This window comes from Urtica dioica, chromosome 2 (genome assembly GCF_054948205.1).
Source record: "Urtica dioica subsp. dioica isolate 48M chromosome 2, U.dioica_male_clone48M_v1_H2, whole genome shotgun sequence".
NCBI classification, from domain to species: Eukaryota; Viridiplantae; Streptophyta; class Magnoliopsida; order Rosales; family Urticaceae; genus Urtica; species Urtica dioica.
In genome coordinates this window covers 48944815-48964022 of record NC_142757.1, presented here as the reverse complement: position 1 = coordinate 48964022, position 19208 = coordinate 48944815, and the positions used below count along the sequence as shown (strand labels likewise).

Genomic DNA, 19208 nt, shown 5'->3' with positions numbered 1-19208 from the left:
TGCTAGAATATATACGACTATATCGTAAAATCATTCACTTTAACCAAACAACGTAATGCTATTTTGTGTTTCATGCTATATAATAATAATAATAATAATAATAAAAAAATTAAAACATTTACTGTTTTACCTCATGTTACGAATTCTCCTCTATGGTTCACCCAATATCACACAAGTTTTCGGCCTCTATGCTTTCCATTTATTTACACTTTCATTCACACATGTTTTTTTATATTAACCATGCATTCACCCTAAACTTTCTTTATTTTTATACAAACATATTTTTCAAGTAGCAAAAATAAGCATTATAGCCTTTGTAAATTAACAACGGCGGTTATGTTCTCATCGTGCATAATAAAATAGCCTCACCCTAAAGATATTTAGGGATATATATAGGGACCTTAGTAAAAAAGAGTAGAGCACAAATCATCTCAAAAAGGTGTTTATTCTTTCTGTCAGTGATGCCGTTCTGTTGAGGAGTGTCGTTACACGAACTTTTTGTTGAATGATTCTCTTCTCTTTGAAAAAGTTTCCTAAGTCCTAGGAATAATATTCATGACTATTGTCACTTCTTAAAATCTTTTATAATAGTGTTGTATTGATTTCGAGCCATGTGATATAAAAATTTACAAACAATATCCACTTCAGTTTTTCTTTCAACAAGTATCACACCTAAATCTCAATCCCCTTGCTTTGATTGTCATAATCGGGTCTTCAACTCAAAAATCTGTGAAGAGTTTTCAAGATATCAAAGTAGATATCACGAACAAAATCCCAAATAACCTCGTTGGCCATTTTCTTATAAACATACAAGGCTTGGAAATTGATGTATCCATTAAATTGATCTTTCATCATGAGCTTGATAGGAATTGCAAGCTCGCCTACGACCACATCACAAGCTAGGTGTTCTATGCTAGCTAAGACGAGATTCATAGCTTGTACTTTAGTGTCTTTCGGTTTTGGTAAACATTCATCCTTTACTTGAATTATACAAATCTCGACTATAAGTTTCAAAATAAAACAAAAAATTACTCGTTCTTTTACAAATTATTGTTGAATAATTGCATACGTAAATTTGCATTATGCCACATTGGGATTGAATGAAATATTGTTGTGTTAATTTCTACTCCCATGGATAAATTCGAAAATAGAATCAAACACCTTAAAGCTACTATTTGAAAATCTATGTGTTTCTTTGCATATTCGGACTAAATAGCTACCTCTCACAACTCCTTTCATCTTCTCTGTCCATTGATACGTACCCATCTCCATCTCTGGCCTACATATCTTTCCCTCTCCCGCACCGGTGTCGAAGATTTCTACAGTTGCAACCGAAAGGTTGAAAAATCTGACTCACTTGAATCTTCAATGGGTTAAATACCTTAGCACTCAATAGTACGTTGAAGATCTCCGCCGCCACCGACATCAAATTTTGAAGCTTCTGTCGCGTTCGAAACCGACCGTCCATGGGGAGGCACAACCTCCCAAGGGGCCAAACATTTTCAATTTGTTATTGTTTTTATCTTTTTTTATTATTTTCATATTTGATATGATTAACGAAAATCACCTTTTTAACATCTATTATTTTTATATATTTATTGATTTTAATAACTATTTACTTTAAAAAAAAAATTAATCACTCCTATTTTTTTCAAGTTACAAAATATATAAAAAAAAATTAAAATATAAATTTGAACATACTGTATTACTTGTCTCTCTCCTGCCTTTTTTTTTCCTTTAGTAAACAGAAACACATTAGTTTTCTTTATGACGACGCTGTGATGCATATTACTTTCCACAAACAAATAAATACAACTTAATTTATTGATAAGAATGGAAGGAATGATATGATAGGAAAGAGATATCGAGCACATCCCAACTAGGTTGGCACCCACTCAAACACTCATCATTCATTCATGTCTACAACATAAATTTATATTTAGATACACACACACATATATATATATATATATATATATATATATATATATATATATATATATATAAAGAACAAACAAAGAACAGTTGTTTGTTTCGTCGAGCCTAGACTACCGGACGCCGGTGAGAACCCTCCTCCTCGGCTCGGGGTTGAAGCGGGCCCGCATGTTCCTCTCCGGCACCGTCTTTGCTGGCAACGCTCAACCTCCGGTGACTTCTCCGCCGAAGCCGTGGCCGCCAAAATCGCGGTAACTATATAAATATAAAAAAGGTTAACTAGTTTACCTCATGGTACAAATTCTTCTCTATTGTTTATTAAATATCACAAAAGTTCTCAGCTTTTATTATGCTTTCTATTTACTTACATTTACACATGTTTGTTTTTTTATACCAACCATTAATTACCCTAACATTTCTTCATTTTTATACACACATTATTTCAAATAGCAAAAATAAGCATTATTAGACCCTTATAAATTAAGAACGGGATTAAAATATTATATTAAGGAGCCCAAATAGAAAACTTGGGTAGGCCAATAGAGTAATCTCGAAATCCGGATAAATGGTCCACGACGAAATCGCTGAGCCGAGCCATTCAAGTCTCAGCCTAGCTGACCGAGCTCCCCTCGAATAAGCCCGCACCAACGCTCCCCGAGCTAAGTCCATCTTATGATCGATCGGTTCGATTTGATGAGTACTCCTTCAACGGTACATGACAACCCCGATGCCAAAGACCATTCAAAGCACGTTCACTTCAACCGAACGATTCTGAAGCGCAATGTGTCTCTAAAGAATCGAAGCTCGTCGAGCATCCTCGAGGGCCATGAACATAAGATTCAGAGATATACTTAATTTGGCACTTACTTTTCTCTACGCGCACATACTTTTGACCCAAGCTCACTGATATTTGTTTTCTATTTCACCAAACTATATGTTTTTCGGAACCAAAGTTTTTCAACTAACACTGGAAGGTGTACGATATATAGTTGTCAGAACTAGCAATTCAATTTTGTTGATCAGTGGAACATAAGAAGATTATCCGGCTCTTAACTCACGATCTTTCAGTTTTCTCATGATTAGTAATTTAATGAATCTATTCTTTGATATAATAAAAAGGCTAGGAATGATATCGGAAACATCTCATCATTCAAGTACAACATATACATATATTTATAAACTATCGGCACCTGGCCAATGTCTTGGCCGATGAGATGTCGCTGGTGAGACTCCTCAGCTCGTGGTGGATGATCAATCGGGCCCGCTTGTTCCTCGCCACGTCACCATCGACCTTCTTTCCAAGCTGTTTCGGTGGGCTCCACTTTGGCCGCTCTCCGATGAACTCGACGACCTTTATCTTCACCAGCAACGCCTTCCAAGTCTCCATGATCTCCGAAACGGCTTTTCGGATTCTCGCGTGACGATTCTTCTGCATACTTCCAAGCCTCCTTTCAACCTATTTCATATGAAAATATCGAAATCAAGAGCCTGTTTCTGTTTCTTTCCGGACATAGTATATTATTATAATGGTGTGTGTATTTTACGTACCTGAGTGGAGATAAGAAGGTATTTGCTGATGGGGAAGGATCGGAGTTGCTTCAGAGCTTCGATGCAACGCTCAACCTCCGGTGATTCCTCCGTCGAAGCCGAAGCCGCCAGACCCGCTTTCATCGCCGCCGTGTACGTACAGACTCAATAACTCACTTCCAGACATGATTCACGATCGATCGATTACTTGTATATTTAGGGTTTAGAATCAGATGACAGAATATCGGTGGTTGTGTGGGTCTGATATCTTTAGAAGAAAAAATACGTGTGATATGACTAGCTATCTGGGATGTACTTATAAGCCGTTTTGCTTTGTAGAATCGGACTAGGATTAACAATTGGAGTCCGACTTTGATGTTAACCTTAGTATCTCTCACTTTCCACGTTCGTTCGAGGCTTTTAATTAATATATTTATTTCAGTATATTATCATTAATCCAGACAAAACAAAAAGGAAACTCTTTATTTCAGTAATTGTAGAGGTGAGTTTTGAGTTTTTGGACATAAATGCTCTTAAAACCTCATAATAACAACATCAAATTGCTTAGTCGTTTTGTTTATCTGCTTATTATTAAGGAGGTTTTTCACTACTCGGAGACGGAAGTTTTTGGATAGCTATTGACAACTGATATATCATGCAATTAAGAATGTAATTAAGAAGTAAACCAATAATAATAAAATTGATGCATATGTTTACAATAAAACTGCGCACTTAGTTATTAAAAAGGTGAAAAAGTAGTTTTTGCAAAAAAATTAAAGTAATAAATGAGTGAAAATGACTAGTTATTAAGGAAAAAAAAACTTTTGCTATTTGGCAACGAGTCAAATTAAGATTGCTATTTTCTTTCATTATCCAATTTCTTTTAGGTAAAACCACATTTTTTTTTACAAATATTAATAACTCTATAAAGAATAAACATTTTGGGGCCTTTTGATAACAATAAAAAAAATTAAATATAAAACAAAAAATTATAATCAAGTTTTTCATTCATCAAAACATAACACGCCTAGCACTTTTAGATACAAAAGTACTAATCAAATTCATATAATCAATTTCTCGACCATATCTTTTTCAATAGACAGAGTAGCTAAACCGCTCAATCTTTCTTGCGACATAATTAAACGAAGATAAGACTTGATCAATTTTAACTTTGAGAAGCTTCTTTCTGCATGGGCAACCGTGATCGGTAAAGTTAGCATAATTCTGCAAGCGATCCACGCATTTGGATAAATGCAATCCAAGTCCTTAATGTAATTCAAAACATCGATTGCTTTGTTTATATCTTTCGGGACACTATGGCTCAACATTTTCCAGTTCCTTGAAGAGATCATTCTTGTCTAAATCTGAAATCTCATTATGCTCCATCGATGATGCAAGATTGTCGCAGAAACTCTTTAAAGTGTGTTTATCGGCGACCTTTAATTTCTTTAAATCAAATAAAAGCCCGAACTGTTTTTCAAAATCTTGAAACTGTACAAACCTATTGACAAAGATAATTATGACAATAAATTATGAACAAAAATATTTGTTGATATAGTAAGTGTTGAATAGTAAGATTAAATAATCTAACCTGGTATGGAATGACGATATAGCTTGATCAACAATGTAGAAAAAATGGTTAATTTTGAAGGACTCTTCCTCAGATTGTGAGAGCGCGTCACTAGCATTGTCATCAAATTGTCTTTTCCTTTGTACTCTTATTTTTTCAATGAACACGGGCTCTATATCCATCTCAGTTGCTATCGTTGTAGCTTGTAATTTAGCTTGATCATATCCAATTTCCCTGTATTGCTTCAAAAAGCCAAGTAGACTTTCTAATTCTTTGATGGCAACATCCACTTGCATATCTTTAGTTTGGAGAAATTTGCTCACGTTGTTAACAACAAATAACAGATCATGCCAAATAATTAATGCCAACAAGAACTCATAATTCTGGATATTGTATACGACTAAAGTCTCAGTATCACTTTTTGTCTTGGCATCTTCATTACTATTTGCCAAAAACATTAAAGCTTTTTTTTTTATCTGCGGGGCTTGGTATCTTACTGCTTTAACGCTATCAATGCGACTGTTCCAACGTGTTTCCGACAATGGCTTGACAGTGAGACCTTTCATATGATCATTAAAGACTTTCCATCTCTTCGTAGAAGCTAAGAATAATGTGTATATTCGTTGTATGACACCGAAAAATGACACAGCTTTGGGACAACAATTAGCCATATCACAAAGCATAAGATTTAGAGAATGACAAGCACAAGGTGAATAAAATGCTCTAGGATTCTTTTCAAGCATTCTACTTTGTACACCTTTATTTTTTCCTTTCATGTTAGCACCGTTATCATATCCCTGCCCTCTTATGTCATCAACATTAAGATGATGAGCCTCCAAAATATGAAAAAGTTCATTAAAGAGTCCAAGCCCTGAAGTGTCATCTACCTTTTATGAACTCTATAAAAAAACTCTTCAACCACAATTGGATTTTTGGAAATATTCACACACCTCACTACTAGAGACATTTGTTCTTCATTGCTAACATCTGGCGTACAATCAAGTATAACCGAAAAATATTTTGCTTCTTTGATTGTAGAAACAATTGAGAGTTTCACCTCGTTTGCCATCAATTGAATCAATTTATTTTGAATTTTGTGGCTCAAATAATGATAATCAATTTCCTTTTTCGAGATACGGCGAATATGTTCTTGCATCGTGGGATCAAACTCTGCAAGCAATTCTATCATCTGTAGAAAAAACCCATTCCTCTCTTCATTTATTTTTTCATTATCCCCGCAAAATGCCAAATTATTTCTCCAAAGCCTTTTTACAACAGCAAGTATCCTTTGTAGAACTTGTTTCCAATGCTCCTTTTCTTTGTTGATATGTTCTTGTAAACTCGAGTCAATGGTTGACACTTGTTTAAGCCTTTTTTTTTCCAAATCCAACCAATTAGCAATAGCGTCAACGTGTAGCTTACTTTTCTCGTGGCTATAAAGTCGTGCAAAAATATTATGCCAATCATTTAAACCTCCATCACCTAATAGGCCTACATTATGACAATTCGTTGCAAATAACTTACAGTAAAAGCAAAAAACTTTATCGATTGAAGCTGAATACACCAACCACCTCCTGTCTTGTCTCTCTCCATTCGGTAAAACTCGCCAATAATGACTTGAAGAGAAATTTCTATCAGACTCATCTTTAGGAAATCTCATATCAATGTTTCTTTTAGGACCTTTTTCAACAAGAAAATCGATAAGACTTTGATTTATTTGCTTCCAATTCGCCGGATCATCCTCGTCAAAATAAATGGAACCTATTTCATTATCGTGTTCTTCATTCGGGGTCACATTCTCGTTCTCGTTCTCATTCACATTCTCGTTCTCGTTGTCGTTCTCATTCTCGTTTTGACTAGTTTGTTCGTTCTCGTTCTCGTTTTGACTAGTTTGTTCGTTCTCAATCCCGACTTTAGCTCTTGTTTCATCCGTAACCACATCTTTTTTAAAATATTTATCGAGAGAACCAATTTGACTCTTGTGTAAAACTTCTTTTTTCTCTTTTTCTTTTCTGTTTTCTGCACCCGACTTGTATCTTCCAATTGAACTCATTAAATTAACTGCTGAAAACAATTAAAAATAAGTTCATAAATATATAAGATGCAAAAAAAAGCATAGTGAAATACAAATTCTAATTATTGTAGCCAAATATGCTCACACACAAAAAAGCATAACTATTGCTTGATATGTACAGTCTGTATTATTATTATAGATCATTCTTGCATTACAGCCAAATACTTGATGCTCACACGCAAAAAACATAAAAACAATTGCTTGGTATGTTCAAACTCAAACTATGTCACAATTAAACTATTAAGAATATAAGAATATAATACTACTACAATTAAACTCAAACGAATATAATACATACAACATATCTTATATGCAGGCTTATACGATTAAACTCAAACTCAAATACCTAATTCTAATTGCTTGCTCAAACTCAGTGGAAAATCAAACCAGGGAATCAAACTCAGCGGAAAAGAATCAAACACGGACTCTTCCAGTCTTCATGTTGCTTGCTCAAACTCAAATAAAATCAAATACCTAATAACCTACCTAATTGCTTGCTCAAACTCAGCGGAACACGTAAATTCAAACCAGATAGAAGGAAATCCCTAATTCTCAATCTCAAGTAAAAATTTGGGGAGAAATTTCTAATTCCTCACCTTGATTCGAATCGAATCCCTTCTTAGAAATTTTGGCTCGGTGCTGGGTGCAGGCTCGGTCGAACTCGGACGCTCGGTGCTGACCAGCTCACTTCACTTGACGTGCGCGCGGAGGAGAGGCTCGTTTGGGTCGCGCAGAGGCGAAGGAGAGGCTCGTTTGGGAGGCGAATGAGTCGTTCGTTTGGGTCGCCGAGGCAGAGGAGAAGCCTTCGTTTGGGTTGTGTGACTCGCGTCGCTAGGCGGAAGAGAGGCTTGTTGCCTCATTCATTAAATAGAAAAAAAAAATTTGGGGCCCATCCAAATATGGGGCCCTAGGCATGGGCCTAGCCCGCCTTAGCCCAAGGCCGCTCTTGGAAATAGTCGAATAAATACATCCTAATTTAAAATTATAGTTTAAACAACTCTATATTAAAAATATAGTCCAATTCATATATAATTAACGCATACTTGTTCTCTTAGTTTAGGACCACACTATTTAATTAAACTAAAATTATAACACAGACAGTTTGCTGTCTCGAAATCTCCAAAAAAAAAAGGCTCTCTTCTTTGAAAATCTCTGTAAATCTCTCTCTGAAATATATATAAAAAATTGACAACAATAATACAATTTATTTGTCACTTACCGAATATCAACAAAAACTCAAATATTGTCACATTTAGTACCAAATCAATCAATGGTTCATAAAATCAACTCAGTTCGTGACCGATTTGGTACTAAATGTGTCAATATTTGAGTTTTTGTTGATTTTTAGTAAATGACAAATAATTGGTATTATTGATGTCAATTTCCCAAATATATAACGGCCCCGTTAGCTTTGTTTTTAAAAAAAATGTTTAAAAAACTGACAAGTGTTTGGTAAACTGTTTATAAAACAGCTGTAGCTGATAGCAAAAGTTGATTTAACGTTTGGCAAAATAAATATATTATAGTAAAAAGAATAAAATAGACATGTTCTTAAAAATTAAATAAAAATTATTAATATGTTTATTTATATGCATATATATGAGTAATAAAAATTAAAAATAAACAAACTACTATCGGACTCCCGGCCAACGACATTCCAACAAAATGCACAAATCATTTTTTAACATGTTTAAATCTTAGATAGAAAAAAAGATGAGGCAGAGAGAAAAGTGATGTATTATGATACAAAAATTTATCTAAAGTAGTTTTTCCCCACTACGATTACATTAATTCTTTACGTTGAAGATCTAGTCATGTATAATATTACTCATATATCGGTGTTGATTGAAAGAAAAAGTGCGTGTTGCAGTATTAAGCCTCGTGAATTGAAGTGGCCGTGTTTTGGTTTCATTGTGTAGCTTAAATGGTAGGTGAGGTGCTTCTGGGCTTGCCCGGACCATGGGCTAAGAATTATTGTGAGCCATCTGATCATTACACAACCAAAGTTGGTGGACTTCCTGTGAGTGATTATGCTTTTTCAATTTCTTGCTTTATTTAAATCTAATGGCTTTATGAAATTTGGTAATGCTAAGTAGAAGTAAGTTCCGAGTAATAGTGCTCTTTTTCAACAGGATTGGCCAGTTCCTGCGGATTTGTTGAGACCCAATCTACTCGAGTGTGGGAATTGCAGAAGTAAACTTGGTCTTATTGCACAGGTTGTTATTTGCGCTTGTCCAAAGTATTTCGTTACTTAAAACTATAAACCATAAGCTTGTTGACAAGAATCTCTGGGGTCCCTCTTCGCTTATAGGTCTATGCTCCTATTTCCAGTGGAAAGTTACGTATAAAAGAGCGTGTTATTTTCATTCTAGGCTGTTTGATGCCAGAATGTTCGAGTACCCTCAGGTTTGTCCTCGAAATTTTCTTTAGGTCAGTGTCCGTGTGCGATGCTTAAAGCCAAACACGGCGTCTCTTTTTTGCAGTTGTCGAGCTCTTCGTATTCAGAGATCGGATCAGGTCGTCGACGAATCGAGCGATGCCTCGCATGAAGTTGTAGCTCAAACTGGAGTAGACTCGAGCATAGGATTTGAGGACGATTTGGATGATGAATTTGATGAAGAAATGGATTTGGAACAGTTGAGTAAGGCTCTATTTGAGGCTGCAAGTGCAACCTCCACCGCTTCAGAATCCCGTAAATCGAACACGAAGTATTCTCCAGCGAGAAGAAATCCAGAAGTAGTGGAAGATACTAAACAATCTGTTACGTTAGGATTCATGAATCGTAATACTCTACTTTATAAAGCCCCCCCCTTTTTTTTTTTGCATCCTATCTCATTTTCTGTTACGTTTAGATGGGGAAAAAACCCGAGCAAGTTTAATTAGCCATATTTGGTACTCGCAGCATTGCCGTGCTTCTACATATACACACAAAAGGAATCACCGTCACGTGACATTGCCTCGCTTTGTTCAAATTACGAGTCGATTTCCATTAAGAAAGAATGTGTTGTCGAGGATGACGAACCTGGTGAGTCATGGGACGGCGAAACGTACGAGTATGCTAAAGCTCTAACCGTTGACAGGACATACCTCAAGTTCAAGAAGCGATTGGATGCGTGCCCAGAACAATGTTTCAGGTATTGGATTTGAATCAATAGAATATAGTTCCTTAATTGTTTCTAACGATTATAGCGCTTGATTATTATGGTTAAAATGGTATAATATTTTTTTCAGGTACTCATTTGGGGGGGCAAACCACTTATGCCTGAAAAAGATGAAGTTGAGGCCGGGTTGTGCAAACTGTGCGGTGGCTCAAGGCACTTTGAGATGCAATTGATGCCTCCATTATTGTATTTTCTTCAAGAAGGAGCCGATGATAGTCAACACCAATTCTTGGCGAATTGGGATTTCATGACACTTCTCATGTATACATGTCCAAATGTAATAAGTCCTATTGTTCAAATGTAGTTTACCTTCTCTGTAGATTGTTGTGTATATTTCTTTTTTCTTTTTTTTTTTTAAATAAATGGCGTGTGATATATTGCTACCGTCCTCTGAGATATTTCTCTCCACTTTTTCTTTTTTTTTTTTTTTTTTTTTTTTCAGAGCTGTTTCCAGTCTGAACAAGAAAAAAATTCCAACGATGATAGTTGGACTGTGGCGGAAGAGGCTATTTTCATTCAAATGGATAAATCTATTAGTGAAAACCTTGGACGTGTCTAGAGAAGTGTCGATATGCGATCGTGTTATTGGTTTTGGCACAACCAATTTTTGAAGTGCAGAGTTGTAGGAAATTTTTTGGGTTAGTCAGTGATGTGTTGTAGATGAGAGAGAGACCTATTAAATTTTGTTTAATACCATAGTTTCTATACAAAGTTATTAATTTAGAACTTGAAGCCAAAAATCGGTGTCTACAATTGAAATTCTAAACATTTCCCAGCTGTCATAAGAGCTACTTAATTTTATTACCATTTGAATTAAAACATTCTTATACTTCATCCATATGGGGGTCATTTAATTGTACGCGTCTATTATTTACTTTCCTGCATATTTCTTTGTAGCGATCAGGAATATGTGAATGCCCGCGAATTTGACAAACTACACAAGACAAAGGCTTTGGCTACCAACAAATCTGACATTTTGGTTTTTTTTCAAAAGCTTAAAACGTACTCTTTAATAACTCAGACATCTATTTATCCTTAAACTGAAGCGATAGACGGGTAACAGAAAAGGCAAATGATTCTTGAATTCACTCGGGATTTAACCGGGACCATGTTCTTCCGTTGTAGTATGGGATTGTACACTGATTTATAGCGAATGAAACAATAATAAAAAAAATTGTCGATGGTACCAAGAAATCGAAAGTCTTGTGTTTTCATAATGTGCCCCAATGAGCTGCACATTTATAGTAAATCCCAGTCTCGCTCTTATATATTGGAACACGGTACAATTAGTGGATCCCAGATAATGAAATAAATTTTTCAAGTCACCATGATGACCAAATGCTCAGATATAGCGACGGACCTACATAGGGCCCGTGACCCCCCTCAATTTTTTTTTTGACATTTTTAGCCCATTTTTTAAAAAAATTTTTAAAAATTGCCCTAAAAATTTACAAATTAGTCCCACTTGAGATTTTTTTTTCAAATTGGCCCCCCCTGATTTTTTTTTCAAATTTGCCCCCCGTGATAAGTTTTTCTAGATCCGTCACTGGAGGTTGGCTTCTTGACCGTCCTAAAGACTTTATGATGGAAAGTTCATAGGTTGGAATGCATCGAAGCTAGATGATATGTGTAATATATTGATATGTGTGTGTTGCGCGCTTATCGCTTATTATGCGTTCCATGTAATACACGAGTTATTATGCCATTTCAATTCCTCCGTGATTACCAAGAAGCGTGCGGGGGACACAAGAGAGAACGGGAGGCAGCCCCGCCGAGGCAGTGGAAACCTCCCCAGGAAGACAAAGTGGCAATCTTGGTTCAGAAACGACGGTTATTCAGCTCGGTCTCTCGCCTCAATTGTCAGAAGCTTCGGCAGTGCTCCAAGGTATGATTTTTGCGCGGGATATGAGGTGGCTACGTGTCATCGTTCAATCGGATTGCCTGGAGGTGATATCAGCGCTCCAAAGACGTGAGGTGCCGGTTACGGAACTAGGTACTATTTTAAATGATATTACTCTTCTCTTCCCTAGTTTTGATAGCTTGGATTTTGTTTTTCATCCAAGGGATTGTAATAAGGCTGCCCATGCTTTAGCTAGTTGTGCTTTTAATTTTGTTCCGGGCACCAAGTGGTTGGGATCGGCCCCTCCTAATGTTGTTCAAGAGGCCGTGAACGACCTCCGTGGTCTTAGTCCTTGATGTAACCACGGTATTCCTCCGCCACTTAAGTGAGGGTTTCTAATAATATTTTCCGTGGTGCCGGTCACGTTTTTCAAAAAAAAAAATACTAATGATTTGTCGAGTCTTCCAACTAATAGATTATGATCTTTGGTAATATAAATAAAAGAGAGAGTGTTATCACTTATCCAGTAAGAGTAATGAAGTAGACCAGACACACATTTTTAACTTGCTATACAGTAAGTTGGAGAGTAACATGTTTGATAAGAAGTATATTTATAATTTTCAGTCATCAATTTTAGTTTTGGGTCTTAACATATATATATATATATATATATATATATTATGTATATATATACACAATAATGTATATATATATATCTACACAATATATGTGTATATAAAACTTATGATAGTAACAAACATTGGAATTAGATCATGTCTTTTTCAGCAAGCCCTTCTAAGAGGAGGGTAACTTGTATCGACTCAGTAAAGTGAGGTAAAAAAATTGAGAATTCCTTGTGTTTTCCCTAACTTTATTTAATGGAGAAAAATAATAAAGAACTTTAATTTTCAATATTTCCAAACATAACATTTTTTTTTTAATGTTTCCATGCATTCTCCTACCATTTTCATTTTCGTTCAACTTTTCACTTTCTATTAACGGACCCGACATCGTCATGATTACAAAAAATAAAAATAAAAATGAATACTATTTTGGGAAATAATTTGTTCTCCCACGTCTGTACGAAATAAGATATTCATTGTATTTTATTTTTGTAGAACATTAGCAGATAGATTTGTAATAAATAATATCCCTTACTATCACGAATAGAATTGTATCCAAGTATCAGGAATCAGCCTACTTTGTGACTGTAAGTGTGTTTTTCAATAAATTAAAAAAACCTCCAAGAGAATTATTTCTGCTCTCAAACATCCAACATCTACAATTTCCATACAATCTATGCCATTTCAGAAGAATCTCCAAGTAAAATACACATCAGTGCGATTGATCAAATAAAGTAATAAACCATGGAATTGCAACATCCACACGGCTCACGATACAAATCAATGTCTGAATGCTAAACTTTTTTTTTTACGGTTATGCCTACTCAAACTTCTTGATCATCGACAAGTCGTTCAACATTTTCTCAATCGCTTCGTCGTCATGAGATCGTCCTCTGGTCTGCAATTTTCCAGAGAAAGCGAGAGAGAACAACAATAAGATGTCATATTTACTATTCATAAACAGATAAATAGTGTACAATAAATAAGCAAGTCATTTTCTTATGAATAACAAGTTTATTTTGGATATGAACTGTAGGGAAAGAATGTACCTTGATAGAAGGTACCATGGCAATAGCTTCTTCCACGGTTTCGGGGCAGAGATTGCCAAGAACACAAAGCTACGTGATGAGAAAAGGACACAAATTAATCCCCATGTAACTATAAAAATGTAGGTTAACTCATGGAAAATATTTTACCTCAAACTCGGCCAACTGATATCTACTCAAGATTCTGAACTTCAATTAAGGCCACAACTATGTTATGTGCATAAATAAACAACTAACCCATTGCTCTTTATGTGTTCAAGTCTCAACAAATTTTTTAAAAATAAAAATAAAAACAAAAATTTTAGGATACTCTCGCACTTGTCTAACAGCATCGGGATTTTTGTATCGGCTAAAGCGCTTGACATATTGTAGCGACTTCTCAAACACTCTGAAAGATCAAGATGAAGAAAACGGGTTCCAGAGTAAGACTGTTGAACCGGCAAGAATACGGGTCTGTACATTAAGTTATAAAGATCGGCGTTACGCTTAACTGAGAAACTTGGTTCATTGGATCATCGGACGTCTGTTGAAGCTGCTCGTACTTGTGTTCGAGAATGAGAGAAACTTCACAATTCATCAGACATTTGGCCTTCAAAAACTCTGTTTAGATTCGAGGAGATTAATAATTAATCTGAGTCCACCATCACATGAAATTGCTAGATTCCTCTTCTATAGATCGATTAAAAAAATCGGATTAACACGCAGTTCATGACCTTGAATCAGGAATAAGTTTTTTATTGATTCTTCAACAATATACTAGTCTCAAAACAAGCATTCCTAAGCTTTTCAACCTAAGATTCAGTTTTGCTAATAAGCTATGGAATTTAATTACAGCAAAAAAATGAAGCCATGATTTTTTATTTATAGAAGAAAAAATAAATAAACATTACGAAAGTTTGCAGAAACCTAAGATCATCAAATCAGATATTTCATAGAATATTTAACCTAAGATCATGGAAATCCGATAATTCTACAGCGAAGGAATTCCTGAAAGAGATTTACCCTCTCCGATTTTGAGCTCCGAAGCGTTCTCTTCTTCTTCTCCAGACATATTGAAGAACCGAATAACAATGAACACTTTCGCTGATACTGAATTCGCAAAAGATATCTGGAAAAAAAAGAAAAACAATTTATTAAATAATTCATACGAGTTTATTGACATTTTTAACCTTGGTGCTATTTGGCCGCCAAACCTGATTGACCTACTGATTTACTGTTTTAAATTAAAAAAAAAAAAAAAGACTAGGTAAAAAAATATAAAACAGAACGGAAGTGGCCAAATTGGAAATTACAAATAATTGAATAGATATTTGAATTTAAGAAGGCGTTATATATTGAGAAAATTGACATCAATAATATTAATTGTTTATCATTTACTAAAAATCAACAAAAACTCAAATATTCACACATTTAGTATCAAATCGATCACGAATTGAGTTGATTTCACGACCCATTGATCATGAACTGATTTCAGTTCGTGATAGATTTGATACTAAATATGTCAATATGTGAGTTTTGGTTGATAATCGGTAAGTGACAAACAAATGATATTATTGTTGTCAATTTCCTTATAATATTTCAGAGAGAGATTTACAAGATTTTTCAAAGGAAAGAGCATAATTTGTTTTTTTTTTGGGAGATTTCGAGATAGCAAACCGTCTGTGTTATAATTTTAAGTTAATTAAATAGTGTGGTCCTAAATTAAGAGAACAAGTATGCGTCAATTATATATGAATTGGACTATAGTTTTAATATAGAGTTGTTTAAACTATAATTTTAAATTAGGACGTAGTTATTCGACTATTTCCAAGAGTTTATTTTTTATAGAGCTATTAACATTCGTAAAAAAGAAAAAAAAAATTGGTTTTACCTATAAGAAATTGGATAATGAAAGAAAATAGCCATCTTAATTTGACTCATTGCCAAACTACAGCAGAAGTTATTTTTTTCTTCTTAATAACTAGTCATTTTCACTCATTTATTACTTTAATTTTTTTTACAGAAACTACTTTTTCACTTTTTTAATAACTAAGTGTGCAGTTTTATTGTAAATATATGCATCAATTTTATTATTATTGGTTGACTTCTTATTTACACTCTTAATTGCATGATATATCAGCTGTCAATAGCTATCCAAAAACTTCCGTCTCCGAGTAGTGAAAAACCTCCTCAATGATAAGCAGATGAATAAAACGACTGAACAATTTGATGTTGTTATTCTGAGGTTTTAAGAGCATTTATGTCCAAAAACTCAAAACTCACCTCTACAATTACTCTCACTTATTTGCAACCATATTTGGTTGTTTTGTGAACCAAGCAATTCTAACCCAACCACACTGTTATCACTTATTAGCTCCCTCCATCTATACTCCATTGCAGGTAAAAAAAAAAAAAAAAAAAAAAAAAAAAAAAAAAAACTTGACCTTTTTTTATTACATTTTACTAACACCAAAGAAGATATTTACGCATCCAATGTCAAATAAAAAGCCTTGATGGTTTTTATTTATTTATAGAATAAAAGAAAATTTTAACCCTTTTTATTTATCATAGTAGTCTTTAATTTTTAAGTTATTCAATTATAAAAATTAAAATTGATCCTTATAAATACCTTTGTAATTAAGAAATATGTTTTTAAAATGAAATAATTTTTGTTATCTAATTTTAAACTTAATTTGTTGTCTCTCTTAAAATTTTGTATTTAATTTTTACCTTCAAAAAATTTATTTTGACATTTGGCCCCCCGTAAATTCAAAATTTTGACACTTTTAGCATCACTTAAATTTAGTTTCCGGCCCCTGTATGAGGATACAAATAATGAACCTCTTATAACTTATAATAAGCACATCCGCCTTAAAATTTTGATTATACTCGAGCGACAAAAGAAAAACGACAACGTCCGGAAACGACAAAAATGGGAGTTTTTTTTATTTATTTAATAAACAAAATAAAAATATCCAATGATACGCGGAGAATAAAGAGTTTCCTTTTTCTTTTGTCAGGATTAATGATAATATACTGAAATAAATATATTAATTAAAAGCCTCGAACGAACGTGGAAAGTGAGAGATAATAAGGTTAACCTCAAAGTCGGACTCCAATTGTTAATCCTAGTCCGATTCTACAAAGCAAAACGGCTTATAAGTACATCCCAGATAGCTAGTCATATCACACGTATTTTTTCTTCTTAAGATATCAGACCCACACAACCACCGATATTCTGTCATCTGATTCTAAACCCTAAAAATACAAGTAATCGATCGATCGTGAATCATGTCTGGAAGTGAGTTATTGAGTCTGTACACGGCGGCGATGAAAGCGGGTCTGGCGGCTTCGGCTTCGACGGAGGAATCACCGGAGGTTGAGCGTTGCATCGAAGCTCTGAAGCAACTCCGATCCTTCCCCATCAGCAAATACCTTCTTATCTCCACTCAGGTACGTAAAATACACACACCATTATAATAATATACTATGTCGGGAAAGAAACAGAAACAGGCTCTTGATTTCGATATTTTCATATGAAATAGGTTGAAAGGAGGCTTGGAAGTATGCAGAAGAATCGTCACGCGAGAATCCGAAAAGCCGTTTCGGAGATCATGGAGACTTGGAAGGCGTTGCTGGTGAAGATCAAGGTCGTCGAGTTCATCGAAGAGCGGCCAAGAAAGTGGACCCCACCGAAACAGCTTGGAAAGAAGGTCGATGGTGACGTGGCGAGGAACAAGCGGGCTCGATTGATCATCCACCACGAGCTGAGGAGTCTCACCGGCGACATCTCATCGGCCAAGACATTGGCCAGGTGCCGATAGTTTATATATATATGTATATGTTGTACTTGAATGATGAGATGTTTCCGATATCATTCCTAGCCTTTTTATTATATCAAAGAATAGATTCATTAAATTACTAATCATGAGAAAACTGAAAGATCGTGAGTTAAGAGCCGGATAATCTTCTTATGTTCCACTGATCAACAAAATTGAATTGCTAGTTCTGACAACTATATATCGTACACCTTCCAGTGTTAGTTGGTTAAGTAAATTCCAGTTGAAAAACTTTGGTTCCGAAAAACATATAGTTTGGTGAAATAGAAAACAAATATCAGTGAGCTTGGGTCAAAAGTATGTGCGCGTAGAGAAAAGTAAGTGCCAAATTAAGTATATCTCTGAATCTTATGTTCATGAGCTTCGATTCTTTAGAGACACATTGCGCTTCAGAATCGTTCGGTTGAAGTGAACGTGCTTTGAATGGTCTTTGGCATCGGGGTTGTCATGTACCGTTGAAGGAGTACTCGTCAAATCGAACCGATCGATCATAAGATGGACTTAGCTCGGTCAGCTAGGCTGAGGCTTGAATGGCTCAGCTCAGCGATTTCGTCGTGGACCATTTATCCGGATTTCGAGATTACTCTATTGGCCTACCCAAGTTTTCTATTTGGGCTCCTTAATATAATATTTTAATCCCGTTCTTAATTTATAAGGGTCTAATAATGCTTATTTTTGCTATTTGAAATAACAAAAAATTGGCTACGTAAGCCACCTAAACTATATGAATTGTAAATTAGCCAACCTTTGGTAAATAATTTGTAAATAGCCAACTTGCATACGTGGCAACCTATTAACTACCTAAAATATATGTTTGGTTGTGTTAAATAAGGCTTTTATTAATCTGTTAATAAGTTTACTTGGCTATTTACAAGAAATTAACCAAAGGTGGGCTATATCTCAATCCACTATATCCGTCTGGCTATATAACTTAATAACCCTTGAAATAATGTGTGTATAAAAATGAAGAAATGTTAGGGTAATTAATGGTTGGTATAAAAAAACAAACACGTGTAAATGTAAGTAAATAGAAAGCATAATAAAAGCTGAGAACTTTTGTGATATTTAATAAACAATAGAGAAGAATTTGTACCATGAGGTGAACCAGTTAATCTTTTTTTTTTTTGGTATCATTATATAGTATAAAACATATAGTAGCATTACCCTGTTTGCTTACCGTGGATATTTTTATGATATATTTTACCTTATCATAAGTAATATATTTCTAGCTGACATTAAAGTTTTCAAGTATGTTTAGCTAACGTTAACCTTAAAAAATTTACTTTATCCGAAAAAAAAACTTAAAAATATTTGGCACACAAGGTATATATGTGATAATATAACCAAAGAATTTAAAATATAGTGAGAAAACGTAAAACAAAAGCCGTAAAAGCTACAAAAATAACCAAACATATATATATATATATATATATATATATATATATATATATATATATATATATATATATGAAATCAAGTCAGATTTGTTGTACGCGAGGGCAGTATTATTTTGGAAACAACATAAGAAAGGTAATTAACGTTGAAAATAAGCTGAGAAATCCTTATAGGAGCCCTAATTCCCACAGGGCCTATAAATGCGATCTACAGAACTAG

The 19208-nt window shown here is 34.5% G+C and overlaps 2 protein-coding genes and 1 pseudogene across 4 annotated transcripts; 1 reads left to right on the top strand and 2 right to left on the bottom strand.

The window, feature by feature from the left end:
* Positions 1-4473: 4473 nt before the first annotated feature.
* On the bottom strand, positions 4474-7085 carry LOC149405229 (uncharacterized; annotated as a pseudogene).
* A 1846-nt stretch (positions 7086-8931) lies between these two features.
* Positions 8932-11038, top strand: LOC149405228 (putative uS5 assembly chaperone tsr401). Of its 2 annotated transcripts, none has more exons than XM_089606383.1 (7): positions 8932-9126; positions 9239-9322; positions 9418-9512; positions 9590-9888; positions 10009-10240; positions 10338-10544; positions 10722-10825. In XM_089606383.1, the coding sequence occupies exons 1-6, from the start codon at positions 9031-9033 to the stop codon at positions 10438-10440; spliced, it is 909 nt and encodes a 302-aa protein (XP_089462509.1). In that variant the 5' UTR covers positions 8932-9030; the 3' UTR covers positions 10441-10544; positions 10722-10825. The 2 variants fall into 2 exon arrangements, with proteins under 2 accessions (XP_089462509.1, XP_089462501.1); XM_089606375.1 differs by having other exon boundaries at positions 8934-9126; positions 10710-11038.
* A 2311-nt stretch (positions 11039-13349) lies between these two features.
* Positions 13350-14907, bottom strand: NRPB4 (RNA polymerase II, Rpb4, core protein). Of its 2 annotated transcripts, none has more exons than XM_089604185.1 (6): positions 14779-14907; positions 14268-14376; positions 14087-14164; positions 13927-13960; positions 13780-13848; positions 13350-13628 (listed from the first exon to the last, which is right to left on the bottom strand). In XM_089604185.1, exons 1-6 carry the CDS (start codon positions 14825-14827, stop codon positions 13551-13553), a joined length of 417 nt encoding a protein of 138 aa, XP_089460311.1. In that variant the 5' UTR covers positions 14828-14907; the 3' UTR covers positions 13350-13550. The 2 variants fall into 2 exon arrangements, with proteins under 2 accessions (XP_089460311.1, XP_089460319.1); XM_089604193.1 differs by having other exon boundaries at positions 14268-14445; positions 14779-14880.
* Positions 14908-19208: the final 4301 nt, after the last annotated feature.

Coding starts and splice junctions, on each gene's coding strand:
- LOC149405228 (XM_089606375.1), top strand. CDS start 9,031: ATGGTAGGTGAGGTGCTTCTGGGCTTGCCCGGACCATGGGCTAAGAAT. Junction 9,127..9,238: donor CCAAAGTTGGTGGACTTCCT/GTGAGTGATTAT, acceptor CTTTTTCAACAG/GATTGGCCAGTTCCTGCGGA. Junction 10,241..10,337: donor TGCCCAGAACAATGTTTCAG/GTATTGGATTTG, acceptor TATTTTTTTCAG/GTACTCATTTGGGGGGGCAA.
- NRPB4 (XM_089604185.1), bottom strand. CDS start 14,827: ATGTCTGGAGAAGAAGAAGAGAACGCTTCGGAGCTCAAAATCGGAGAG. Junction 13,849..13,926: donor ATCAGTTGGCCGAGTTTGAG/GTAAAATATTTT, acceptor CTCATCACGTAG/CTTTGTGTTCTTGGCAATCT. Junction 13,629..13,779: donor CCATGGTACCTTCTATCAAG/GTACATTCTTTC, acceptor GGAAAATTGCAG/ACCAGAGGACGATCTCATGA.